Source organism: Jaculus jaculus, chromosome 4, assembly GCF_020740685.1.
Source record: "Jaculus jaculus isolate mJacJac1 chromosome 4, mJacJac1.mat.Y.cur, whole genome shotgun sequence".
Lineage (NCBI taxonomy): Eukaryota > Metazoa > Chordata > Mammalia > Rodentia > Dipodidae > Jaculus > Jaculus jaculus.
The window spans coordinates 60,901,083-60,925,563 of NC_059105.1; the positions used below are offsets into that span (position 1 = coordinate 60,901,083).

The 24,481-nt window shown below is 41.3% G+C and overlaps 1 protein-coding gene across 2 annotated transcripts; it reads right to left on the minus strand.

Moving 5' to 3' along the window:
• On the minus strand, positions 1-23,782 carry Rbm45 (RNA binding motif protein 45). Of its 2 annotated transcripts, none has more exons than XM_045148484.1 (10): positions 23,463-23,782; positions 17,407-17,529; positions 14,575-14,701; positions 11,635-11,757; positions 10,726-10,905; positions 8,752-8,881; positions 8,506-8,590; positions 8,178-8,341; positions 4,865-5,065; positions 1-285 (listed from the first exon to the last, which is right to left on the minus strand). In XM_045148484.1, the coding sequence occupies exons 1-9, from the start codon at positions 23,757-23,759 to the stop codon at positions 4,873-4,875; spliced, it is 1,422 nt and encodes a 473-aa protein (XP_045004419.1). In that variant the 5' UTR covers positions 23,760-23,782; the 3' UTR covers positions 1-285; positions 4,865-4,872. The 2 variants fall into 2 exon arrangements, with proteins under 2 accessions (XP_045004419.1, XP_045004418.1); XM_045148483.1 differs by having other exon boundaries at positions 10,726-10,911.
• Positions 23,783-24,481: the final 699 nt, after the last annotated feature.

The following is a 24,481-nucleotide window of genomic DNA, read 5'->3' on the forward strand; positions in this document are numbered from 1 at the left end:
TTTAGTTAAGCAAAGAAAACTTTATTTCTACTAGACACAACAACATATTGTGCTAAAGAAACTTTATTTCTTCCCACATATAACACATTGCTCTGAAACACTGCATTAGCTTTATGGTACGGAAGGATTAAGAAATACATGTCAGCAATCCCTGCTTCCCAGACAAAACAATGTTGTGCAGACTATCAGATATGTGAGAAAAAGCTGTCAACAGTCCACAGGGAGTGCGTCCAGTCACATTTTCAGTCAGTCAGCTGAGGACTATGTCATTATTTAGTCTTTGTTCTGTAGAAAGAACACAACACAAGTATGAAAATCATCACCCCGGAAGGGAACAACTACTGTATACAGTATTTCTAAATGTCAGAACTCTTCTAGGTCAATGTAGCCAATCTTATCTGTTTACTCACACATGCCTCCACGTAAGCAAAACCAAACTTACTCAGAAGGATGATGCAAGCAGGGACCGAATTTCTGCAAGAAAAATTCTTAGAAATAATCAGATGCTGAAATACTAAAAATCAGATGTTCTGTGATCCTAAGCTTTCTATTTTCCTCAAATAGAAAGAGAACACATCGTGAACACCATACACACCTCAAAGTACAGCTCAAGTGCTTTCAACATTGAGCTCGCAGATCAGTTTCCTCTTCTTTTTCTAGATGCGGCTCACTTAGTCTCAGGCTTATTGAGCCACTAGCATTTGAGTATCTTCTTGAAACTAAGGAAATAGTACACTTCCCACTCCAAAAAAACATCAAGTGTCAGCAATCATGTAAATTTGGGAAAGCCTATGATACAATTTTGTTGAACCTTAAGATAGGATTACTCATTTACTGAGACTGGGTCTCACTATGTTATCCAGGCTGGCCTTCAACTCTTGGGCTTACATGATTCTCCTGCCTCAGCCTCCCATCTAACTTCACCTAAGGGTGCGTGCCATCGTGCTTGGATGACACAGTTATTTAACTCAGCCCAGAAGGAAGAAAGTCTCATTACAGATGCCGTAACAAATAGAAGAGGCATAGAAAAAATAACTTTTAAAAAGCCAAGTTGTAATTAGAAAACATTCTTTTTTTTTTTTTGGTTTTTCCAAGTATGGTCTTGCTGTAGCCCAGGCTGACCTGGAATTCACTATGTAGTCTCAGGGTAGCCTCAAATTTATGGTGATCCTCCTACCTCTGCTTCCTGGGTGCTGGGATTAAAGGTGTGTGCCACCACGTCCGGCTAACTTAATTTTATCTTACCAAGTTACCATTTAAAAATAACATGATTCTAATCTTTGCCCTGATTATATATAAAATTTAGTAAAGGGAAAATGATGAGTTTATATTTTGATGACTAACCATGGTAAATATGTATAATTCCTTTAATGCAGGAAACTAGATGAATATATACACTAGGAAGAGGAAAGATGCTGTGTACTGTAAAGCCTAGTTCTCACAGAACCAGCTGGCTGTGAGCTAGTCTATAGCATCAAGTCTTTAATTTCTGATCATTTGGATGCCATTATTTTGGATGAGATATCTGAAAAGCTTCCACTAAGGTCATAAATGCAAGAGTTTTAGCTCACATATATAAAACTTTCCTTTCATTTTGCAAGGGATTTTTCAGTTTCACTCTCTCAAGAAGCCTAAAAAACGGGCTTCAAAAAAATACGGAGAAAGCCGGGCGTGGTGGCTCAAGCCTTTAAATCCCAGCACTTGGGAGGACAATTGCTGTGAGTTTGAGGCTACCCTGAGACTACATAGTGTTCATCTGGGCTAGAAGTAAAACCCTATCTCAAAAAAACAAAACAAACAAACAAATAAATAAATAAATAAATAAAGTGCAGAGATCAGCCCAGTTATAAGAAGTAACAGAGCTGGAATTCTAATACAGACCTTCTGACATTAAGTTCAACATTTTCTTCTCAGTTGTCATTCAGTTATCTTTTTCTTTTTAATTTTTTTTTTTTTTTTGTTGGTTTTTCGAGGTAGGGTCTCACTCTAGCTCAGGCTGAACTGCAATTAACTACGTAGTCTCAGGGTGGCCTCAAACTCAATGACAATCCTCCTACCTCTGCCTCCCGAGTGCTGGGATTAAAGGCATGCACCACCATACCCAGTTGTTTTTATATTTTTTTAAAATAATTTATTTTTATTTATTTGAGAGAGAAATTAATTTTAAAAAATATTTTATTTATTTGAGAGACAGAAATCAGTAGAGAGAAAGAATGGGCAAGCCAGAGCCTCTAGCCACTGCAAATGAACTCCAGACACTTGTGCATCTGGCTTTACATGGATACTAGGGAACTAAACACCTTTTAGACTTCGCAGGCAAACACCTTATAAGCACTGAACCATCTGTGCAATCTATCATTCTCCCATTTTGTCCCCCTCCCCAACAACAGGATTTCATGTAGCCTAGCTACACAGCAAAGGATGACTCTGAACTTATGATTTTTTTTTTCCAAGTTAGGGTCTCCCTCTAGCCCAGGCTGACCTGGAATTCACTATGCAGTCTCAGGGTGGCCCCAAACTCACAACGATCCTCCTACCTCTGCCTCCAGAGTGCTGGGATTAAAGGCGTGCACCACTACGCCCACTGACCACATGATCTTCTGGTCACTACCTCCCATGTGCTGGGATGACAAGTGGGTGCCACCATACTGGACTTTCTCTCTCTCTCTAAAAGACAGGTCTCCTTATGTAGCCACACTGGTTTTGAACTTATAATTTTTCTATTTCAATCTCCTAAGCCAATACTTTATATATATTTTCCCATACTGAAACTCAGTATTATAGTTCTTTTAAAGGAAAAAGATTAAGTGTACAAAAACAGTACTTGTCACCTATAAATTTAAATATTCTGAAATAAAACTAAGCATGATTTTTGCAAGGTCTCTTAGGGAATTACCTCTCTAAACAGAATCCAATTAACACTGAAATTTAATATTTCCAAGAGTAAATTGTTAACACTATTGGATAGTGTGATTTGTCATTACACATAAAACATTTCAAAAGTAGGATTACCTACAATGGACCCAGTGGGCATTTGTTTTTCTGCCAAATTCCTTCTATGAAGTGGAACTACTACTCACTTGCTTTGCTCAATGAGAGGAAGGTCTTTAATAGTAAGACCTATGATGATTAATTCTGATATTTACTAGCTTATACCACTAGCCAGAAAGAAAACTTTAAGGAAGAAAAAAAATGGCTTCAAGACAGAACATTAAACTGTTAAGCTAAGGTGTGTGTGCGTGCATGTGTGTGTATGTGTTAGACCTGAGGTTGATGTGTATAGGAAAAAGAAAACCTAGCTTCCTCTGCAACTCAGAACTCACTTACAGAACAAAGCAATCTAAAGGTAATGTTTGCCCTAAGTCAAGTCATACAGATACAACTATTCCAGAAAAGGAATACTGCTTTATTTTTTTCTTTTAGGAATACTGCTTTTGAAAACTAGTAAACAGAAAAAGAAATTCATGACTGCATGTATCAGTATTTGTAATAAACAAGTTTTTAGCAAAGATCAGGGCTCTTCAAAAAATGCATATATATTTTCTGATGTACTTTCAATGTATAAGCTTATAAGTGTAAGGTCAAAAAGACACCAAGATTTAGTTCAAAAGGTCTTAAAAAAAAAAAAAGTATTATTCTGTTGGGTATGATGGTGCATGCCTTCAATCCCAGCACTCGGGAGGCAGAGGTAGGAGGATTGCTGTAAGTTTGGGGCCACCCTGAGACTTCATAGTAAATTCCAGGTCAGCCAGAGCTAGCGAGACCCTACCTTGAAAACCAAAAAAAAAAAAAAAAAGAAGACACATTATTCAACACCACCTTTTAGATATCAGAAGTCAAACATTTATTAAATTGTTAAAAAGTATCTCAGTTTTTAATTCAAGACAATTATTGAAACTAAAACTCTTCAGAGGTATCTTAATTGTAGTCTTAGATAAGCACACAGTAAAAAGTATAATTCTTAAGGGCTTGAGGGATGGCTTAGTGGTTAAGGCACTTGCCTACAAAGCCAAAGGACCCAGGTTCAATTCCCCAGGGCCCACACATGCCAGATACACAAGGTGGCACATGCTTCTGGATTTTGTTTGCAGTGGCTGAAGGTCCTAAGATGCCTATTTTCTCTCTGCCTGCCTCTTTCTCTCTCTCTTAAATAAATAAAATAAAATAAAAAATGTTTTTAAAAAGTGTAATTCTGAGCCGGGCATGGTGGTATAATATGCCTTTAATCCCAGCACTGGAGGCAGAGGTAGGCAGAACCCCGTGAGTTCAAGGTCTCTTTGAGACTACATAGTGAGTTCCAGGTCAGCCTGGGTTAGAGAAAGACTCTTCCTGAGGGGTGGGGAGTGGGGGAAAGGAGTATAATTCTTAGAATCTAAGATTGTCACATAAACAAAAACAATTAGTTAATTTTCTAAACTGAAATCCAATTTTATTTTATAGAAGAATAAAGCACTTTGCTAGTTAAATGCCAAACTCTTTTCCCCCAAAACTTTTAAGTTAGTTTGTTATATATTGTAAACATAACCTTTATCAGCAGTGTTTGAAGCCAAAGTACTTGTGTGTGTGTGTGCATGCACTTTTCTTCGGGCAAGATCTTTGAGACAGGGTCTCTTGCTGGCCTGAAGCTTGCCAAGTAGGCTAGACTGGCCAGAGAGGCCCAGCGAGCCTCCTACCTCTGCCTCCTCAGGGCTGCGACTGCGCGCCGCCGTGAACTGAGGGCCCCGTGTTTGCAAGGCAAGCACTTGACTGACTGAGCTACTTCCCCAGCTCTCAAAGTACTTTTAACGAAATTCTAAATATAAATATTCTTTTTGTTATGCTAGTTAGCCACTGGGTTTGACGATGTCAATTAAGAAGTTCTTACCTCAGGAATCAGTAAGTCCTTTGCCGCTTGTTGGACTCCTCTCTTGGGGAATCTGCCAGCATCACTTTAAGCCGGACCCCATTAAGGATCTTCCCATGCAGAGTCGTGATGGCATCATTGGCACTAAGCCGATCTGCATACTTGGCATAGCCAACATTTTTTCCTGACACAAGGTAAACTTCAATCAGGTTACCAAAACGACTGAAACAAAGTAAAAAAAAAAAAAAATAGAAACAACTGAAACAGGTAAGCGCTACTTGTCAGTTCTAAATGTGGGTCCACTTTTAACTCTTTCACCCTGCTCCCTGTAGCTAACATCCCATTCATGCCACTTTTACTCCACAAGCAGCTCCTCACTCAGCGAACTTGTCTTCATTCTCACTGAGGTCTTTTTCCTCACACCCAGATCATCTTTATCTTTTCCTTCCTCGAAAATTCTCTACCAAGAAATCCTCATCTCCAACTTCCTCCCTTGGAACTATTATTTTTATGTTGCCATATCCTCATATGCTTTGCCTCTTTCAAGATGCCTCTCAATTTCTGCGGTAGGTACAAACCCTCTGTACCCCACAGATTCTTATCTATACTATCCCAACATTCCTTTCCCTACTAGGCTGTTAACTTCCTTTCCCTTGCCCCATTCCTCCCTCTCCTCTCCTTTCCTTTCCTTCCCCCATTCCTCCCTCTCCTCTCCTCTCCTTTCCTTTCCTTCCCCTTTCCACCCTCTTTTCCTTTCATTTCCTCTCCTTCCCTCTTCCCCTCTTTTCCTTTCCTTCCCCCTTCCTCCCTCCTTTCCTTCCTTCCTTCCTATCTTTCTTTTTTCTTCCTTCCTCCCTCCCTCCTTCCCTTCCCTCCTTCCTTCCTTCTTTTCTTCCCCAAGGTAGGGTCTCACTCTATACAAGGCTGACCTGGAGCTCATTCTATAGTTTCAGACCAGCCTCGATCCTCCTACCTCTGCCTCCAAATGCTGGGATTAAAGGCATGTTACCACCACACCCAGGTAGGTTCAAATTTCTTATTTATTTGTTTCCAATATGAGATTAGTTCTAAAAGGAAAGAGACTAGGATGTCTTGTTAATATAACGTTTTGTTTATATGCATTCTCTAGCATCTTGTCTACTGCCAGCCTGACACAAGAGTAGTTCAAGGAAAAAAATAAAACAAAACCAACCAACCAAACTAAATGAATTGGTTAAACAGAAGTCAAAATACTTGAATCATATACCTGGTATGTCTCTCAGATTTTTTTTTTTTTTGGTATTTTGAGGTAGGGTCTCACTCTAGCCCAGGCTGACCTGGAATTCACTATGGAGTCTCAGGGTGGCCTCCAACTCACAGCGATCCTCCTTCCTCTGCCTCCTGAGTGCTGGGGTTAAAGGCATGCGCCACTACACCCGGTTGTCTTGCAGATTTTTAAAATATATTTTATTTTTATTTATTTATTTGAGAGAGAGTGATACAGAAATAGGTAGGTAGAGAGAGGGAGAGAATGGGCACGCCAGGGCCTCTAACCACTGCAAATGAACTTTAGATGCATGCATCCCCTTCTGCATCTGGCTTACGTAGGTCCTGGGGAGTCGAACCTGGGTCCTTTGGTTTTTGCCTTAACTGCTAAGCCATCTCTCCAGCCAGATTTTTTTTTTTAATGTAGGGTTTCTCTCTAGCTCAGGTTGACCTGGACTATGTAGTCTCAGGGTGGCCTCAAACTCAAGGTGATCCTCCTACCTCTGCCTCCTGAGTGCTAGGATGAAAGGCGTGCAAAAAAACACCTGGCTGTCATGCAAATTTTCAGCAAGCTTCCTATCCTTCTGCTAATCTCACTAACATTCTTCTGCCTCTGCAAACCAACACCAGATGCTTTTGGCTTTATTTGGGTACTGAGGATCCAAACCCAGTCATCAGGCTTTGCAAGCACCTTCAACTGCTAGAGCCATCTCTCTAACATTCATAAAAGGCAAAAGCAAACATGACTAAAAAAAAAGAGCTAATTCAAGTCGATCATGGTGGCGCATGCTTTTAACCCCAGCACTTGGGAGGCAGACCTAGGAGCATCACTGTGAGTTCCAGGCCAGCCTGTGACTACACAGTGAATTCAAGGTCAGCCTGGGCTAGAGTGAGATCCTACCTTGAATACAAAAGAAAAGGGGGCTGGAGAGATGGCTTAGCACTTAAGGCACTTGCCTGCAAAGCCAAAGGATCCGGGTTCAATTCTCCAGGACCCATGTAAGCCAGATGCACAAGGGGGATGCATGCATCTGGAATTTGTTTGGAGTGGTTGGAGGCCCTGGTGTGCCCATTCTCTCTCTTTCTCTCTCTCAAATGAATAAATAAATAAATAAAATCTATATTAAAGGAAAAAGAAAATACAAAAAAAAAAGAAAAAAAAAAGGACTGGGTGTGGTGGCGCACCCCTTTAATCCCAGCACTCGGGAGGCAGAGATAGGAGGGTCACTGAGTTTGAGGCCACCCTGAGACTACATAGTAAATTCCAGGTCAGCCTTAGCTATAATGAGACCCAACCTTGAGAAACAAAAACAAACAGAAGGAAAGAAAGAAAGAGCCAATTCCAAAACTGGAAAAGAAAATCAGACTGGAGAGATGGGTTGGTGGTTAAGGTGCTTGCTTGTAAAGCCTAAGGACCCAAGTTTGATTCCCAAGTACCCACATAAAGCCAGATGCATGGGGTGGTGCATGCATCTAGAGTTTGTTTGCAGTGGCTAAAGGCCTTGTTGCACCCATTCTTTCTCTCTATCTGTCTCCTTCTCTCCCTCAAATATGTAAATTAAATTAAAAAAAATAAAAAAAAAAACAAAAGTACAGCAGTGACATAAAACCTTTACCCTTTACGGCGATTATATATTCTTCCGTACTAACTAGTAACTTATATGATCACATAATTCACAGGAGCCAACAGAGTGCTTAATAAAAGGAGGATGCTTAGTAAACACTGCTTAGTTGAATCACAACAATAAAGAAAATGAGCTAAAAGCATTCCAGTGGACGGGTCTATGTAGGTATGTCTTCTACCAAAAGACAGACCATTTGTCTGCTTTATGAATGCAGCTTTTAAAAAGAACCCTATGTGCTTTATCTCTTCAAAACAACAGGAAATTCTGTGTAGAGATTTGACATTTATGACTGGCAAAGACGAGAAGGAAATGATTATAAACTGAAATATATGATTCCAGGAAGGTGTCTTGAATCTACAGAACAAGTCATCCCATCTCTGCCTACCAGGCATGAGGTAACGAAAGTTTCAAGACTGCTGACATTACTTGTTCAAGTAAAGCATACTAGAGAAATGAAACCTTACCAGAATATGTCTTCTAATACATCTAAGGGTAAAGGATGAGGATTAAACACAATAAAAAGTCTTTCTTTCACAGGTGTTTCAGGAGGGGCCTTTTTCTTGCACGATGGCAGTATGACATCTGTCTGGATTTGAGGCAACTGGGATCCAGAACTTCCTCCAAATTGCTGTGGAAAAGTTAAGTACAAGAGAAAAAGAAAAATTGCACTTCACAGATTTTTGGCCAAATGCTATAGACATGTATACCAAAGCACTTAGGTGATCTTTTACTATAGTTCTGGAAGGTTTTGTTTATTATATTATTGTAGAGGTTAGCATCTTACCTACTTACCAGAAATTGCTGCTGACTTGGGTTGTTCCAGACCATTGATGCAAGCTGGGCAGCCACCATCTGCGTTGCCATTTTTCTAAGGAGGCTGGAGACAATAACTGACAATTTACAGAAAACTGGAAACAGTCTTTTAGCCGTCATTCTGTGTGACTCATCATCTGACAGGTTAACTTTTTTCCTTTATTCTTCAAGTCACAATCACGTATATTCAAAGCCAGGCTTTGACATCCCTGGAATGATACTTACTCTGTGGCATTGCTCCCATCATCAATGAAGGAGACGCCTATCCGATTCCCCGGAGGGTACTGAAATCCATGTAACTTGTATTTTGCATAAATAGCTGATGCTACGTTAAAATACTGAACCACTCCTTGACCTAAAATACAGAATATACAGAAATGAAAAAGACAAGTAGACAAGGTTCCTAAGGACTATGTTATAATATATTTCAAATGTGAAATATGTAACCCTGATTAGAACACAACTAGTAAATACAAAATCAAAGGTATCAAAGGACTAACCCAGGTAATACTTACATCACTGGAAGAGATGCTTAATAAGATTTTATTTGGAGCCGGGTGTGGTGGCGCACGCCTTTAATCCTAACACTCGGGAGGCAGAGGTAGGAGGACTGCCGTGAGTTTAAGGCCACCCTGAGACTACAGAGTTAATTCCAGGTCAGCCTGGACCAGAGTGAGACCCTACCTTGGAAAAAAAAAAAAAAAAAAAAAAAAAAAGATTTTATTTGTGCCATCCCTCACTTCTAATTCTTTACCAAAAAAATTTGAGATTTATCAAGTGTCCATTTTGTGCCAGGACTTGCTAAGATATTTTATATAAATATATTCTTAGCTAACACTTTCAGAGAAGCAATCAATCTATACTGCTTTTTCATTTTCTCCTTTTTGAGAGAGGATTATACTACGGGGCTCAGAACAGTCTAGACTCCGCAGTCCTCTAGCTCTACTTCCTTAGTGCTGGGATAATAATTCCATTTTCTAGATGTTTGGAAAGGAGAGGCTGACAAAGGATGAGTTATTTGACAAAATCTCAAAGCTACAGCCACTATGGGGGATTTGTACCTCAATGTGTTCAAATGGAATGCCAAACTTTTTCCATTATGTAACAATGTCTCACAAGAAACCTTAATGAAGATAAAACGTGCTGGGTGTGGTGGTTCGTGTCTGTAATCTCAGCACTTGAGAGCGGAGAGAGGACTACTGTGAGTTCGAGGTCAGTCTGAGTAATATAGTGAGTCCTAAGCTGGCTTGGGCTCTAGTGTGAGGCCTTGCCTCAAAAACATAGCCCCAAAATTTGAAAAGTGAAAAAAAGAATCAAAATCTCAAAAGGCAAAGAAGGGTCAAGCTAACACCAGATAATGGGTCTAATCAATCAACTACGGAACAGACTCATATGGCTGACACCAGTTTCTACTGAAAACTAGAGAGGTTCATAGAGAAGTAGGGCACTTGAGATACTTCAGATGCTTAAAATAGAGTTTCATTTAGGGTATAAAGTTTAAGAGGCATAGGGATGAGTAAGGAGGAAACAGTTTTCTAACTCTGCATAGCATTAATCTAAAGAAAACAGAGATCCTATTCTGAGATACTCCTGGTACACAATTGGATATAAGGAATCCTTTATTTTGTGGGAGTAAAAAATAGATTCCTATGTATGTATATATGCATATATGTATCTATCTCTCTACCTACTTATTACGATAACTGACTTCAAATAAAGATACATTCTCTTGGGTTTTTTAACGTACTGGATTTTAAAATGCCAAGCAAAACAAAGGAGAGGGGGCAGGAGAGGTTAAATAGGAAGAATATGGTCAAGGTACATGACATTCTTTGAATGAAAATGTCATAACAAATCACTTTGTACAATGAACACATGCTTTTATTTTATTTTTTGTAGTAGGGTCTCACTCTAGTCTAGGCTGACCTAGGACTCACTCTATAGTCTCAGGCTGGCCTTGAATTCACAGTGATCCTTTTATCTCTGCCTCTGGAGTGCTGGGATTAAAGGCATGCAACATACCACCATACCATGCCACTTTTTTTTTTTTTTTTTTTTTTGAGGCAGGGTCTCACTTTGTAGCCCAGTCTGGCCTCAAACCACAATTTTCCTCCTTTCTCAGCTTCCCAATTATAGGCATGCCCTGCTCAATGAACATATGCCAACAAAAAACTTAAAACAGCATGCACATCATTTTACCATAATTTGAATAAGGATCTCGTTGAACTTCACAATATTCCAATCCTGGTATGATGTCAAAAATGCTGAAAAGCTGCTCTTCAGTGAAAGGAACTCTTGATACAACTGACAAACGTTTGGAGATAGCTTCCTGGCTTCTGTTCTCGTTCTTGTCAAAACTTGAAAATTCAGATGGTTGTTCTCCAACAATATAAAAAAAAATTAATTTCTATGCATCCAAAACTTCATGTAACATTTTATGCACTATAATATAAAAAAGCCCACTGCACTAAACAGAGACAGCGTATGTTATAGCATTTTTTGTCATCACCATGAGCAGAAGGGATCAGTGACAAGAAAACAGACAGCTCTCCTCACCCCACTGTCTTCAATGCAGAAATGTAAATAGAGATACGTAGTTAGCTTTCCCAGAAATAAGTGAAGCATATAAAACTACAAGTTATGGCAAATACTTTATCTGAAATCTTTTGCCAATGACATCTGCAGTTCTTAATTTCATTCTTCATTTTGTCCTCCAATTTATTGTTTCTACTTAAAAAAAAATCTCCTTTCTGTAGCCTTAATTTTAAAATACCAACAGTTTTCCAATAAAATTTTAGGACTGATACTAAGAAGAGATCCTTGCACAACTTGTGCACTTTCTGGTCAGCTTCACAAAGGCAGCAGTTTATGCCAGGGCTACAGTGACACAGTGGAATAAAAGACAATGCATAACTAACCAGAGAAAATCATGGTTGGAAATAAGTTAGACAAGAGAAGTGGCAAGGACATTAGAAGTCATGATCAACTTTTTAGGGAAAATAAGCTACATGTCAGATTTCTATTTACTAGGCAAGACTTACAGATTGCCAACAAAAGCTTAAATTAGGTTGCATATACTATTAAAGTAAAGGTAGCAAGTCCACTTACCAAACGGAAATATATTCACTCTAGGTTCGTGCCCCAAACTCTCTTGCCTCATGTTACTATAATAATCTTGCTCTGAGGCCTCAGGTGCTTTGTTTTTAGGTTCAGCCAGGATTGCCCTAAAACCTGATGAAAAGTAGAATCCATGAATTTCAACATTCATAATAAATTTAACATAACTGTAAATATAACTTGGTTGCTAGTGCCCAATCTAGCTTCATAATATACAAAGTAAAATCTATATAATGGCCATCTCCAAAGAACTACTTCTTTGCTTTGTGGTAGAAAGCAAAGAATAAATAAAAAACAAACAAACAAGAATCCCAAGTTACAGGACAATAGAGACAAGGAGATCAACAATTCTATGATGTCCCTTGTAATTACTCCATACTACAGGCATTCTTTATTCTCCTTTGTTTTCTCAACATCAGAATTCTACTGGATATTTTCACATTTAACTTACCGCCAGTAAACTTCCTTGGAAACGCACTCAGCATATGCTTCCCCTCTAACTTCTCTGCCTATTTTTATTTATTTTATTTAATTTATTTATTTATTATTTTTATTTATTTATTTATTTTTTTTTGGTTTTTCGAGGTAGGGTCCCACTCTGGCTCAGGCTGACCTGGAATTCACTATGTAGTCTCAGGGTGGCCTCAAACTGACGGCGATCCTCCTACCTCTGCCTCCTGAGTGCTGGGATTAAAGGCGTGCGCCACCACGCCCGGCTTCCGCCTATTTTTAATTTATTTATTTGAGAGAGAAAGAGGGGGGAGGGGAAACCAAATGAACTTTAGACACATGTGCCAGCTTGTGCACCTGGCTTCTGTGGTTTCTGCAGAATTGAACGTGAGCCCTTAGGCTTCACAGTTAAGTACCTAAACCTCTAAGCCATCTCTTCAGCCCTCTAGTTTTAATTTAGATCTTCAGTTAATCATAACAGACCAAAATCTCTGAATACTGTAGATAGATCAGCTGTTCTAAACGCTTTATTACTTTTAAACACAAAGAACATCAATGTAGACTAAGTGTGAACTCTCCCTACCTTCCCACACTTACTTTTCTAATATGTCTCGTTAACTTTGCCATATAACTCATCCGTAGGAATACTGCGCTGCACACAGACCGCTGCCCGCAGCACATGAAGCACGACGTGCGCGGGTTGCTGGCTCTGAGCCTTTGTCAATGCTGCTCTCACCTTTGGTGCTATCTGCTCTATTCCACATGAAGTCCTGTCTCTGGAACACCCATGCTCAGTGTGTTTGCTCTCTTCCACACACTCTGCTTTGTTGGTTTTTCGAGGTAGGGTCTCACTCTAGCCCAGGCTGACCTGGAATGTACTATGTAGTCTCATGCTGTTCTCAAACTCACGGCGATCCTCCTACCTCTGCCTCCCAAGTGCTGGGATTAAAGGTGTGCGCCACCACGCCCAGCAATACCACATACTTTTGAGCACTGTTTATCAATATGGCAAATTATTATATACAATGTTATAAATATTAGTTACTTTAATAAAGATCTCTATAAATCTTTATTAGGAGCTGATTGTATGAGGTATTAGGGGGTGATAGAAAGATAAACATACTTCTTGCTTTCAAAGAGTCAAATATTCTTCTATTCTTTATTTTTTTTAGGCCTTGGTTTTTCAATACAGATTTAAAATCTTTAAATGTTACGACTGTCATGTATTTCATTTGTATTCACTTCTTAGTAAATTGATGAGTATATCACAGTGAATTAAGGTTACTTAAGTAAGAAATTTAAGGGGATATAATGAGAAAATTTGGGGGTGAACTTTAGAATTAAGAATTCTATTAACTGCATTTTTTTTACCATACATATTGATTTTCATATCATAAAACTCAGTCGTTTATTTCATATCTTATTTGTTTTCTTTTTTTCAGGTAGAATCTTGCTCTAACCCAGGATTACCTGGAATTCACACATAGTCTCAGGTAGCCTCAAATTCACAGCCATCCTCCTACCTCTACCTCCTGAGTGCTGGGATTAAAGGTGTGTGCCACCATGCCTGGCCTGCCCCCCCCCCCCCCCGCCAATCTTATTTCTTAGTCAATGTAATTAGAAGTTTGATGACTAAGAATATACCTTTTCACTTCTTTATAATGTGTATTCTTTACTATGTATGGGAGTAATGGCATCTGATTTAATTGTCACTGTAGCCTGAAATTACTACTATTATTATCTATGACAGCAAGTCTTTTTTTGTTCTGTTCTGTTTTTTTGAAGTAGGTTCTCACTCTAGCCCAGGCTGACCTGGAATTCACTATGTAGTCTCAGGGTGACCTCAAACTCTCAGTGATCCTCCTACCTCTGCCTCCAAGATTACAGGCTTATGATAGCAAATCTCATAACTCCTATCCTTAACATGTGTGCTTCAATATACATTAAATCCTAGTTAGGACTGAGGTAAAATATACACAGATCAAAGAATACGATTTTCTGGGCACAGTGGCATGTCATGTACTCCCAGCACTTTGGAGGCTAAGAAAGTAGGTTCATAAGTTCAAGGCCAAGCTGAACTATAGAGCCAGTTCAAGGCCAAGTTGGGATACATAGCAAGACTGTTTCAAGAAACAAATACACACACTTAAAAAAACATGAAAGGGTACATCAATTTTTATAATATCTCAAATTGTAAAATATTTTAAAAGCCAAAAGGTCATCCCAAGGACAACTCAAGTACATGCTGCACTTGGCATCGGCGGAACACAGTGCTCCTGTTTCTCCTCACGACAGCGTGTGGTGAGTGTCAATCTCAAGTAGTTTCCAGCCTTGGCTTATCTATTTAAACTTCCACTGCTAAAATGTAATTAGCAGTCATAGCTATTAACAAAACTCATGAACAGATTCTGTTATTTAGAATAACTAGAATGTTTTTGTTAAAAAAGCATTTTGGTAACAGTTAAAAAACCATATTCTTACTTCGATCACAGTTTTCTATTGCTTGGGCAGCTTGTGATGGTTTTAAATACCGTACGTAGCCCAAACCTTTACTCTCTCCGGTGACTTTATTCTTAATAATGCTGCAATACTCGATATCTCCATACACCTAGAAGAGTTAAAAGAAATGATCTTAGGGGACTCAAAATGAGTAACTTAATATATTATTTCAGAAGTGAAAATGTATGTTTATTTGTGCCTCTTGCATACAGAGAAATCCTTCAAGGATATACAGGCATTTTTTACTATTTAAATCTTTATAGACAAAGAAGCTGAGGAATCAAAAACTTGCCGAAGTCACAGAAGACCTGAGCCTGGAGAGAAAGAGCCGCACGTGGTCTTACTCAGCACTGGGTATGAGCAAGGGTGCTGGAGTTTTTGAGAAACAAATCCTGACTCGGCCATTTATTAATCAGTTTATTTATGCTCTTTGTGCCACCGTCTCATCTGCTAAATGACTAACAACAGCACTTATCTCATTGGGTTTTGAATTAAATGAACTAATTTACATTAAGTTCTTATCAAGAGCCTGGGATACAACCGTAGGTATAACATTATAACTGTCTTCAAAGCAAGGGGTCATTGATTAGGTAGCCTTCTCACCCCAGTATTCTCCCCCCTCCCCAAAGGTAGGGTCTTACTTTATTCCAGGCTGACCTGGAATTTGCTGTAGTCTCAGGCTGGCCTCAAACTCACAGTGATCCTCTTACCTCTGCTTCCCAAGTGCTAGGATTAAAGGCATGCAACATCACACCTGGCCAAGGTACATTCTCTCTCCTCCCTCTTCCCTCCTTCCCTCTCTCTCTGTGTGTGTGTGTATACTTATGAACTCCAGAGGCACGTACTACTTTGTGCATCTGGCTTTAACTGGGAAATCAAACTCAGGCCACCAAGCTTTACAAACAAGCCCTTTAACAATGAAACCATCTCTCCAGCCCTACTGATTGAGTATTCTTATGAAGAGCAGCATACCTGTAAAACATGAGTTCACTCAGAAAGTTAATACTCCAGGAGAAATATGCAGTAATGGTTACTTTAATATTGGGAGATATCTGGGATATAAATTTGTGGTATACTATTTATTAATTATTTTATAAAATTCTTATGTAACTATTTAGGAACTTAACCACTACTCATTAAGATAAAATATGTTGGGCCGGAGAGATGGCTTAGCAGTTTAGGTGCTTCCCTGAAAAGCCAAAGGATCCCAGTTTGATTCTCCAGGACCCATGTAAGCCAGATGCACAAGGGGACACATGCATCTGGAATTTGTAGTGGCTGGACGCCCTAGCATGCCTATTGACTCTCTCTTACTCTCTACCTCTTTCTCAAATAAATAAAATATATCTTTAAAAAAAAGATAAAATATGTTATTTTTCTCTCAGGAAAAGAAAAAGTTATAAGGTAAACATATTTTCTTATTGAGGAAATATAGAATATAAAATTTTGGTATCTGCTTTAATCTTAATTGTGTGTGTATATGTAGTATGCATGCATGTTTGCATGTGTGTGTGAACATGTGTATGTATGCATGTGGAAGCCTGAGGACAACCTCAGGTGTTATGCTTAGGAACACCATCCGCCTCTTTTTTAGACAGGCTCTCTCACTGGCCTGGACCTCAACAATGTGGCTAGACTGGCTGCTCAGTGAACCCCAGGATATTCCTTTCTCTGCCTGCCCAGAGCTGAGATTACAGGCACGTGCCACTATACATGGCAGTGGGGAGCAAACTCAGCTCCTCACGATTGAAAGGTAAGCCCTTACCCACTGGGCTATCTCCTCAGCCTGGTATTTGTTATTTTTGAATTGTTTGTTTGTTTTGAAGGTAGGATCTCACTCTAGCTCAGACTAACCTGGAATTCACTATGTAGTCTCAGGGTGGCCTCAAACTCACAATGATCCTCCTACCTCTGCCTCCTGGGTGCATCAAGCCCGGCTTTTTTTGAAGCATTTTACTCAGCTCTCAACTGGGACATGGCCAAAGGCACTTGAAAATTACTTTTCACTGCTTGTTTCTTTTCTTCCTGCTTGTTACCCACCCACAATGTTAGAAGGTAAAGAAGAAAAGAAAAAAAAAAAATCACAAACTCCCACTCAAAACAATTTAAACATTTTAAAACCATTTTTGTAAAAGTCTGAATATAGTCATTTTATGTAAAAGTTAGTAGCTAAAAGGATTTAAAATTATCTTCTAATTTCATTTACTATGAGCAGTAGCTCAGAGCTTTAGTTTTTTTCCCCTTAAATATAATTTCTGCAGAAGCTCAGTTTTAGGACCAAAACTCTTCAAAGCATAAGCTTTTCTGTGAGTGAGTACAATGTTAACATGTCACAGGCCCATAATAAATACTAGCTAATACAGAACTCACACTGCTTGTTGGACTCACAAGAGACAACAGAGGTGAGGGACGAGACAGTGCCCTGAAAAGTTAAACGAAGAGCCAGCTCGGGAGGCAGCAGGTTTTTGTTGCTTTTAAGTTTTATTTATTTGCATGCAGAAAGAGACAGAGAAAAAAGAAAGACTGGGCACACAAGTGCCTCTAGCTACTGCAAATGAATTCCAGATGCATGTGCCACTTTGTACATCTAGGTTTTTGTGGGTACTGGGGAACTGCACCTAGATCACTACGCTTTGTAGGCAAGCGCCTTAACCACTGAGTCGTCCCTGCAGCCAAACAGCAGGGTTTAAATCTCAGCTCTTCCACTTACTAGTTGTTAATTATAATTCAAACTCTGAGCTATGTACCTCACTCCTCTCAGTTTATATTTCTATGATGAAACCTGGGCAAGGGCAAACCCCCCCCCCCAAGCACCTTAAATTTGTCCCGCAGATCATCTTCTGTGTAGGATTTTGGTATCATGACAAAGATTCTTGTAAGTTCTTCATCTTCAACATCTCGGTGACTTCCAGATGATCTGGACTGAGCAATGAAAACCTAAGAAAAATTAAAATGATTACAGGCATGTAATTCAGCATTATAGATATGTGCTTTATAATTCTAAATATGCAAAATGGGATATGACTGACAAAGGTTTTGGGTTTGTCTTTTTTTTTTCCATTATTTTTTAAAATTTATTTCTTTATTTTGGTTTTTCGAGGTAGGGTCTCATTTTAGCTCAGGCTGACCTGGAATTCTCTATGTAGTCTCAGGGTGCCTCGAACTCACAGTGATCCTCCTGTCTCTGCCTCTGCCTCCCGAGTGCTGGGATTAAAGGCATGTGCCCCATGCCTGGCTCTATTTTTATTTACAAGCAGAGAGAGAGAAGACAGACAGAGAATGGGCACACTGGGAACTTCAGCCAATGCAAATAAACTCCAGATGCATGTGCCACTTTGGGCATCTGGCTTTATGTGGGTACTGGGGAATCAAACCCAGGTTGTTAGGCTTTGTAGGCAAACACCTTAGCCACTGAGCTCTCTCTCCAGCCCTTCAAATGGATTCTTTATTGGGTTGACTTTTTTTTTCTTTTTTTGGTTTTTCAAGGTAGGGTTTCACTCTAGTCCAGGCTGACCTGGAATTCACTATATAGTCTCAGGGTGGCCTTGAACTCATGGCAGTCCTCCTACCTCTGCCTCCTAAGTGCTGGGATTAAAGGCGTGTGCTACCATGCCTGGCTTGCATTGACTTTTTATATGATAACCAATCTCAATCTCACTGTTTTTCCAAATGAATTTCATTTTTTTTAAAGTGCTGGTCTTTATTTTGTTTTCCTTTTCAAATTTATTTATTTATTTATGCGAGAGAGAAAAAGGCAGAGTGAGACATGCAGATAGAGAGTAGCCATTGGAAACAAACTCCAGACACATGCACCACTTTGTGCATCTGGCTTACGTGTGTAGTGGGCAACTGAATCTGGGATCTCTCCAGCCCCTTAAATTCCTTTTTTCTTCCTCTCTCTATTCTTTAAGAAAAACAGAGAGAAAATGGACCCACCAAGGCCTCTAGCTATTGCAAACAAACTCCAGACTCATATGCCACCTTGTGCATCTGGCTTACATGGGCACTGGGGGATCGAACCTGGGTCCTTAGGCTTTGCAGCCAAGTGCCTTAACTGCTAAGCCATCTCTCCAGTCCTAAATTTCTTTTTTTAGTATTTTTATTTATTTGCAGAAAGATAAAGAGAGAATAAAGAGAGAAAATGGGCATACCAGGGCCTCTAGTTGCTGCAAACAAACTCCAGATCCATGTGCCATTGTGCATCTGGCTTTATGTGGGTACTGGGGACTCAAACCTGGGTCATTAGGCTTTGCAAACAAATGCCCTAATGCTGAAACTCTACACCACCTCTATTTTCAACCACTAGGTATCTTTTTTTTGGGGGGGGGGTGTTCAAGATAGGGTTTCACTCTAGCCCAGGCTGGCCTGAAAATCACTATGGAGTCTCAGGTTGGCCTTGAACTCACAGCTATCCTCCTACCTCTTCCTCCAGAGTGCTGGGATTAAAGGCATGAGCCACCACGCCAGGCAATCACTAGGTATCTTAATACTTAAAAGAATGTCTCTTATAAACAGTAACAATTGTAGCTTGTTTTTTTTACTGTTGTTTTGTAACCTCTTCTTTTTTTTTTTTCTTTTTCAAGGTAGGGTTTCACTCTAGCCCAGGCTGACCTGGAATTCACTATGGAGTCTCAGGGTGGCCTCGAACTCATGGCGATCCTCCTACCTCTGCCTCCCAAGTGCTGGGATTAAAGGCGTGCGCCACCACGCCCGGCAGTAACCTCTTCTTTTTATTTTTATTTTTGGCCCAAGTTAGACTCTGATTCAACATTCTTGGGCTGGGAAGGTGGCTCAGTGATTAGAGGCTCCTGCCTGCAAAGCCTGTTGGTCTGGGTTTGACCCCACAGCACCAACATAAAGACAGATGCACAAAGGGGCACATGCATCTGGAGTTTGTTTGCAGCAGCAAGAGGCTCTAGTGTTCCTGTTCTCTTTCTCTATCTGCACAAAAATAAATCAGCATTTTTTTTTAAAAGATTGTTTCAGCCTCCTGAGTGCTGGGATGTGAAACTATGCCTGACAACAATCTCTTTCCTAGAATGTTTATTTCACTTATGTTTAATGTCACTGCTAATGCAGTTGGGTTTTACTCTAGATGGTCCTTGTAACTGTCTTTTTGCTAACAGCAAACTTGAGAAAAGGTGGCATAACCATACCCTGATTCTTCTCCAAGAGTATCCAGATGACATCATACGTGACCCGAAAGCTGCACAGAAGGTTCTAGCTGCTTAACAATGGCTGTTCTGTTCTATCAACACTTTCCAGTGATAATAGAGTACTTTAGAAGCGTTAAAATCTGTGATTAAGATTATAGACTTCTTAAAAAAATATTTTATGTATTTATTTATGGGGGGGGCAGATGACAGAGAGAGGGAGAATGAGTATGCCAGGGGCTCCAGCTGCTGCAAACTCAAGATGCATGTGCCACCTTGTGCATCTTGCTTATGTGGGTACTGAGGATTTGAACCTGGGTCTTTAGGCTTTGTAGGCAAGTGCCTTAAGTGCTAAATTATTTTTCCAGCCCAAGACTGTAGACCTGTTTATACAGCTAAAACCATAGTAAGTTTAGTGGATAATTTCACTTTTTATAATTTGAAATGGTATAGATCACACAAGTCCTTGAGGTTCTGTGTACATATCTGCATTTCCTCTAAAGGGAAGCAGCATATCACTGAAGCATGAGAAAACTACTGACAATGCATTCCGTAAGAGGCAGCAACCCAAAGGACACTGAAAGTGAAAGGCCATGGGAAGGCTGGGGTGACGGCTCAGGGGTAAGGAGCATGCTTGCAAGCCCACCAACCCGAGTTCAACATTCCCCAGCAACCACATGAAGCCGGACCCACAATGGTTTACACACGTTCCTTATACACCCACACACGCACGGGAATCCCAAAGTTTGCAGGCCAACTAATCTGGGATATGCAGCAGCAAAGCAAAAAAGATCCCGTCTCAAAGATGACGGAAGGAGAGGACTGACAACTCGAGGTTGTTCTCTGACCTCTGTATGTGCAGAGGCACACTCACACACATGCATATGCACACACACATGCTAAATAAAAATTAAAAAGCCACAGGATTTTCGAAGTACTGAAGAAAAAGAGTATTAGCCAGGTGTGGTAGCGCAGGCCTTTAATCTCAGCACTTGGGAGGCACAGGTAGGAGGATCACCATGAGTTCAAGGCCACCTTGAGACTACATAGTGAATTCCAGGTCAGCCTGAGCTAGAATGAGACCTATATCAGGAAAAATAAATAAATAAAAAAGAACCATGTGAAAAAGAAATTCAAAAGTTGTCCCTTTTGGGGCTTGAGAGATGGCTTAGCGGTTAAGGCACTTGCCTGCAAAGCCAAAGGACCCAGGTTTGATTCCCCAGTATTCATGTAAGCCAGATACACAATATGGTGTATGTGTCTGGAGTTTGTTTGCAGTGGCTAGAGGCCCTGGCATGCTCTTTCTCTCTCTCTCTCTGCTTGCCTCCCCCACCCAATAAATAAATAAATATTTTTTAAAAGTTATCACCTTTACTTAGAAAACAGCCTTAGAGGCGGAGGATCGTGCTGACAAGCTAGAATTGGAGACGGACCACCCCCGCCCACAGTGCTTCCAGTTATTTCTTCAGTAATCGACTCCAAATATCAAGCACTCTCTGAGGTATTAGACATGGCCCACTCTGAATCAGTTTAGTGGATACTCCAGTACTAAGTTAACAGTAGGGAAACAAAAAGAGAAGAGCTAAGAACATGAAAACACTACAGAAAAAAAGGATTTTGGTAAGACGGAATTAAAGGTGCCATCAGATCATAAATGTGGAAAATTATTTCAAGTGTTTGCAATCTTTGAAAAAGGACAGTGTCTACACAGAGCAATGAAGACCTACTGGATTTGTTCTTAGCTACTTTTATTTTCTTTTTCTAAAACTTTTTTTTGGTTTGTTTTTATTTATTGAGAGTGACAGAGAAAGAGGCAGAGAGAGAGAGAATGGGAGCGCCAGGGCCTCCAGCCACTGCAAATGAACTCCAGACGCGTGCGCCCCCTTGTGCATCTGGCTAACTTGGGTCCTGGGAAATTGAGCCTCAAACCGGGGTCCTTAGGCTTCACAGGCAAGCGCTTAACCGCTAAGCCATCTCTCCAGCCCTACTTTTATTTTCATAGACTATGAATAAAAGCCATTCTTGCAAAGCTAAAGCCAAGGTTCCTATTTTCTATAGTCACCCCTTTCTAGCAAGTAACAAAGGTTGTCATAAAATAACTATCTGAATAATCTTTTAGCTATAGGCCTAGTACTGTAATAATGTTTGATTTAGAAATCCTTTGGAACTTTGTAAAAATAAAGTACACGAGAAAAACTGAAGTAAATTAAGTCAACAGGTAATACCGAGGGAAAAAAAAGGCTACAGTGAAAGACAGCCCGAGATGCAGCTGCTGAAGAATGAGCAAAGCCCACCTCTGCACTTAGAGCAGTTCCTCCCTTCTGGAGGCACAAGCACGTGAAAACAGACAGTCCTACACTAACTCTCTTGGAGGAACAACCACGTTAATTTCTCTTTGGTTAAGAGAGTGTTTCAGTGCTGGAATTTAAAGTCTCTTTAGAGATGGACCTCATGTTTATCAATGGGGGTTTCAAATCTGGAGCGTTTGTGACACTGTCCACATAGGCTCTGAGGGCACATCAGTATAAAAACCCATTTTATCATGGTCCTAACTGGAAAGCCATGAAAATTATCAGTCTAATACAGTGGGTGCCAAACAACAACTCCCTGGTTGTTTCTTGGCCCATGAAATAAGAATTGTTTTTATGGTTTCTAAAAAATATTTTATTTACTTGAGACAGACAGACAGAAAGAGCGAGAATGGGCACGCCAGGGCCCCTAGCCACTGCACATAAACTCCAAACGCATGTGCCTTGTGCATATGACTTACATGGGTACTAGAAAATAGAACCTTGGTCTGTCAGCTTAGCAGGCAAACACCTTAAATGTCAAACCATCTCTCCAGCCCTCTGTTTTTTTTCAAAATTTTTATTTATGTATTTAAGAGGCAGGGTGAGCGACAGATACAATGGGCGGGCCAAGGCCCTCAACCGCTGCAGGCTAATTCCAGACACACGCGCCATCTTGTGCACGTGGCTTACGTGGATCCCGGGGAATCAGCCCCGGGTCCTTGGACTTCGCAGGCAAGCCCTCCAGCCCTATTGTTATGATGTTAAAGGGCTACTAAAATCAAACAGGGCAGGCATGATGGTGCACGCCTTTAAATCCAGCACTCTGGAGGCTGAGGAAGGAGGATCACCACGAGTTCAAGGCCTGCCTGAGACTACATAGTGAATTCCAGGCCAGCTTGGACTAGAGCGAGACCCTACCTGGAAAAACCAAAGGTTATGTGCAGACTACGTGGTCTCCAAGCTACAAAATTCTTGTCACATGGTCCTTTATAGAGAGTTTGCCAACGTCTATCTAATCATAGGCCGTGGTTGTAAAAACTCACTGATTTAACTTTCTCCTCTTAGTCCTGTACCGCTGCATGCAATGTGAAGCTCTCTTACTGGCTGCAGAGACGGGTGACTGTTAAACTTTCCTTGCTGGTACAGTCCCAGGCTCCGGCTCGTGGTGACTGGAGGGGAAGGTACCGTCGCTATGACACGTAGCTCACAGGGGGGGTGACAAGAGTCCTCGTAGTGGGCAGGGAGAGTGGGGCCCGGGGTCTACCTCTCAGAGGAGGTGCTCCCTTGACCCCGGGGGACGGGATCTTGCGGAAGCCACCCTGCAGGTGCAGCCGAGTGAGCGAGCTCGTGGGGCGCGGAGCCCTACCCCTCCCCGGGCCCTGGCACCCCGACACCCCTCGCCCGCCGCCGCCGCGCCCGCCTGCACCTTGATGGGCTTGGTGTCGTTGGGACCGAGGCACTGTCCGTGCATCTCCTCCATAGCCCGGCACGCCTGCGAGCTGCGGGCGAACTTGACGAAGGCGATGCCCTTGGACTCTTTGGTGTGCTTGTCCCGCACCACCCAGATGTCCTGGATCTCCCCGAACGGGGAGAAGCGCTCCCGCAGCACCGACTCCGGGGTGTACTTGCTGATCACCAGGAAGATGCGACTGTTGGGCGGCTCGTCCAGGCTGTCCACGCCCGGGCGGAAGCCTGCGCCCGCAGAGCTGCCAGCCTCGTCCATGGCGCTCCGCCCCGGCGCGCTGCCCCTCGGTGCCCTAGCTCTCCGCCCGCGGCAGCCACGGCCACGGACGCGCAACCCCCGGCGTCGCGGGGCTCCGCTTCCGGAAGACCGAGACGCCTGGCGTGAGGCGCTGTCCCGCTGGGCTTCCGGGGAGCTTCCTGCAGCGCCCCCTGGCGTCGCGGGGGACTCAAGCCAGGCCCAGGTGTCCAAACCACTGAAAACAGGCCTAAGTGTTAGTTTAAGGCAACCCTTGTTCCTTGAGGCCAACCAAGCTGTCTCAAAGCTGGCTTTTTACTCCACCCTCCAAGACCAAGAGTTTTCCAAAATTTGCCCTGGTCTAAGAAGATGAATCACTGGGCTGAGCAGATGGCGTAGTAGTTAAGGTGCTTGCCTACGAAGCCCAAGGGCCCAGGTTTGATTCCCTAGTACCTATGTAAGCCAGCTGCACAAGGTGTCACATGCATCTGGAGTTCGTTTGCAGTGACTACGGGCCTAGAGGACCCGCAACACCCATTCTCTCTGTGTCTCTATCTCTCTAATAAAGTAAAATGAAACTGATTAAAATAAAAGATGATTCATAGGCTAGAGAGAATAGGCTAGAGATGGCTTTGCTAAGGTGCTTTGTTAAGGCACTTACCTGCGAAACCTACGGACCCATATCCCAGGTTTGATTCCCTAGTACCCAAGTAAGTAATATGCATACGGTGAAGGGTGCACTTGGA

Bases quoted from the DNA above. Each gene is read 5' to 3' on its own strand.
- Rbm45 (XM_045148483.1), bottom strand. From the start codon at position 23,759: ATGGACGAGGCTGGCAGCTCTGCGGGCGCAGGCTTCCGCCCGGGCGTG. The intron at 10,912-11,634 runs GTAAGTGGACTT...TTTTTTATATTG, and splicing joins AGTGAATATATTTCCGTTTG to TTGGAGAACAACCATCTGAA. The intron at 8,342-8,505 runs GTAAGTAGGTAA...ACTTTTCCACAG, and splicing joins CAAGTCAGCAGCAATTTCTG to CAATTTGGAGGAAGTTCTGG.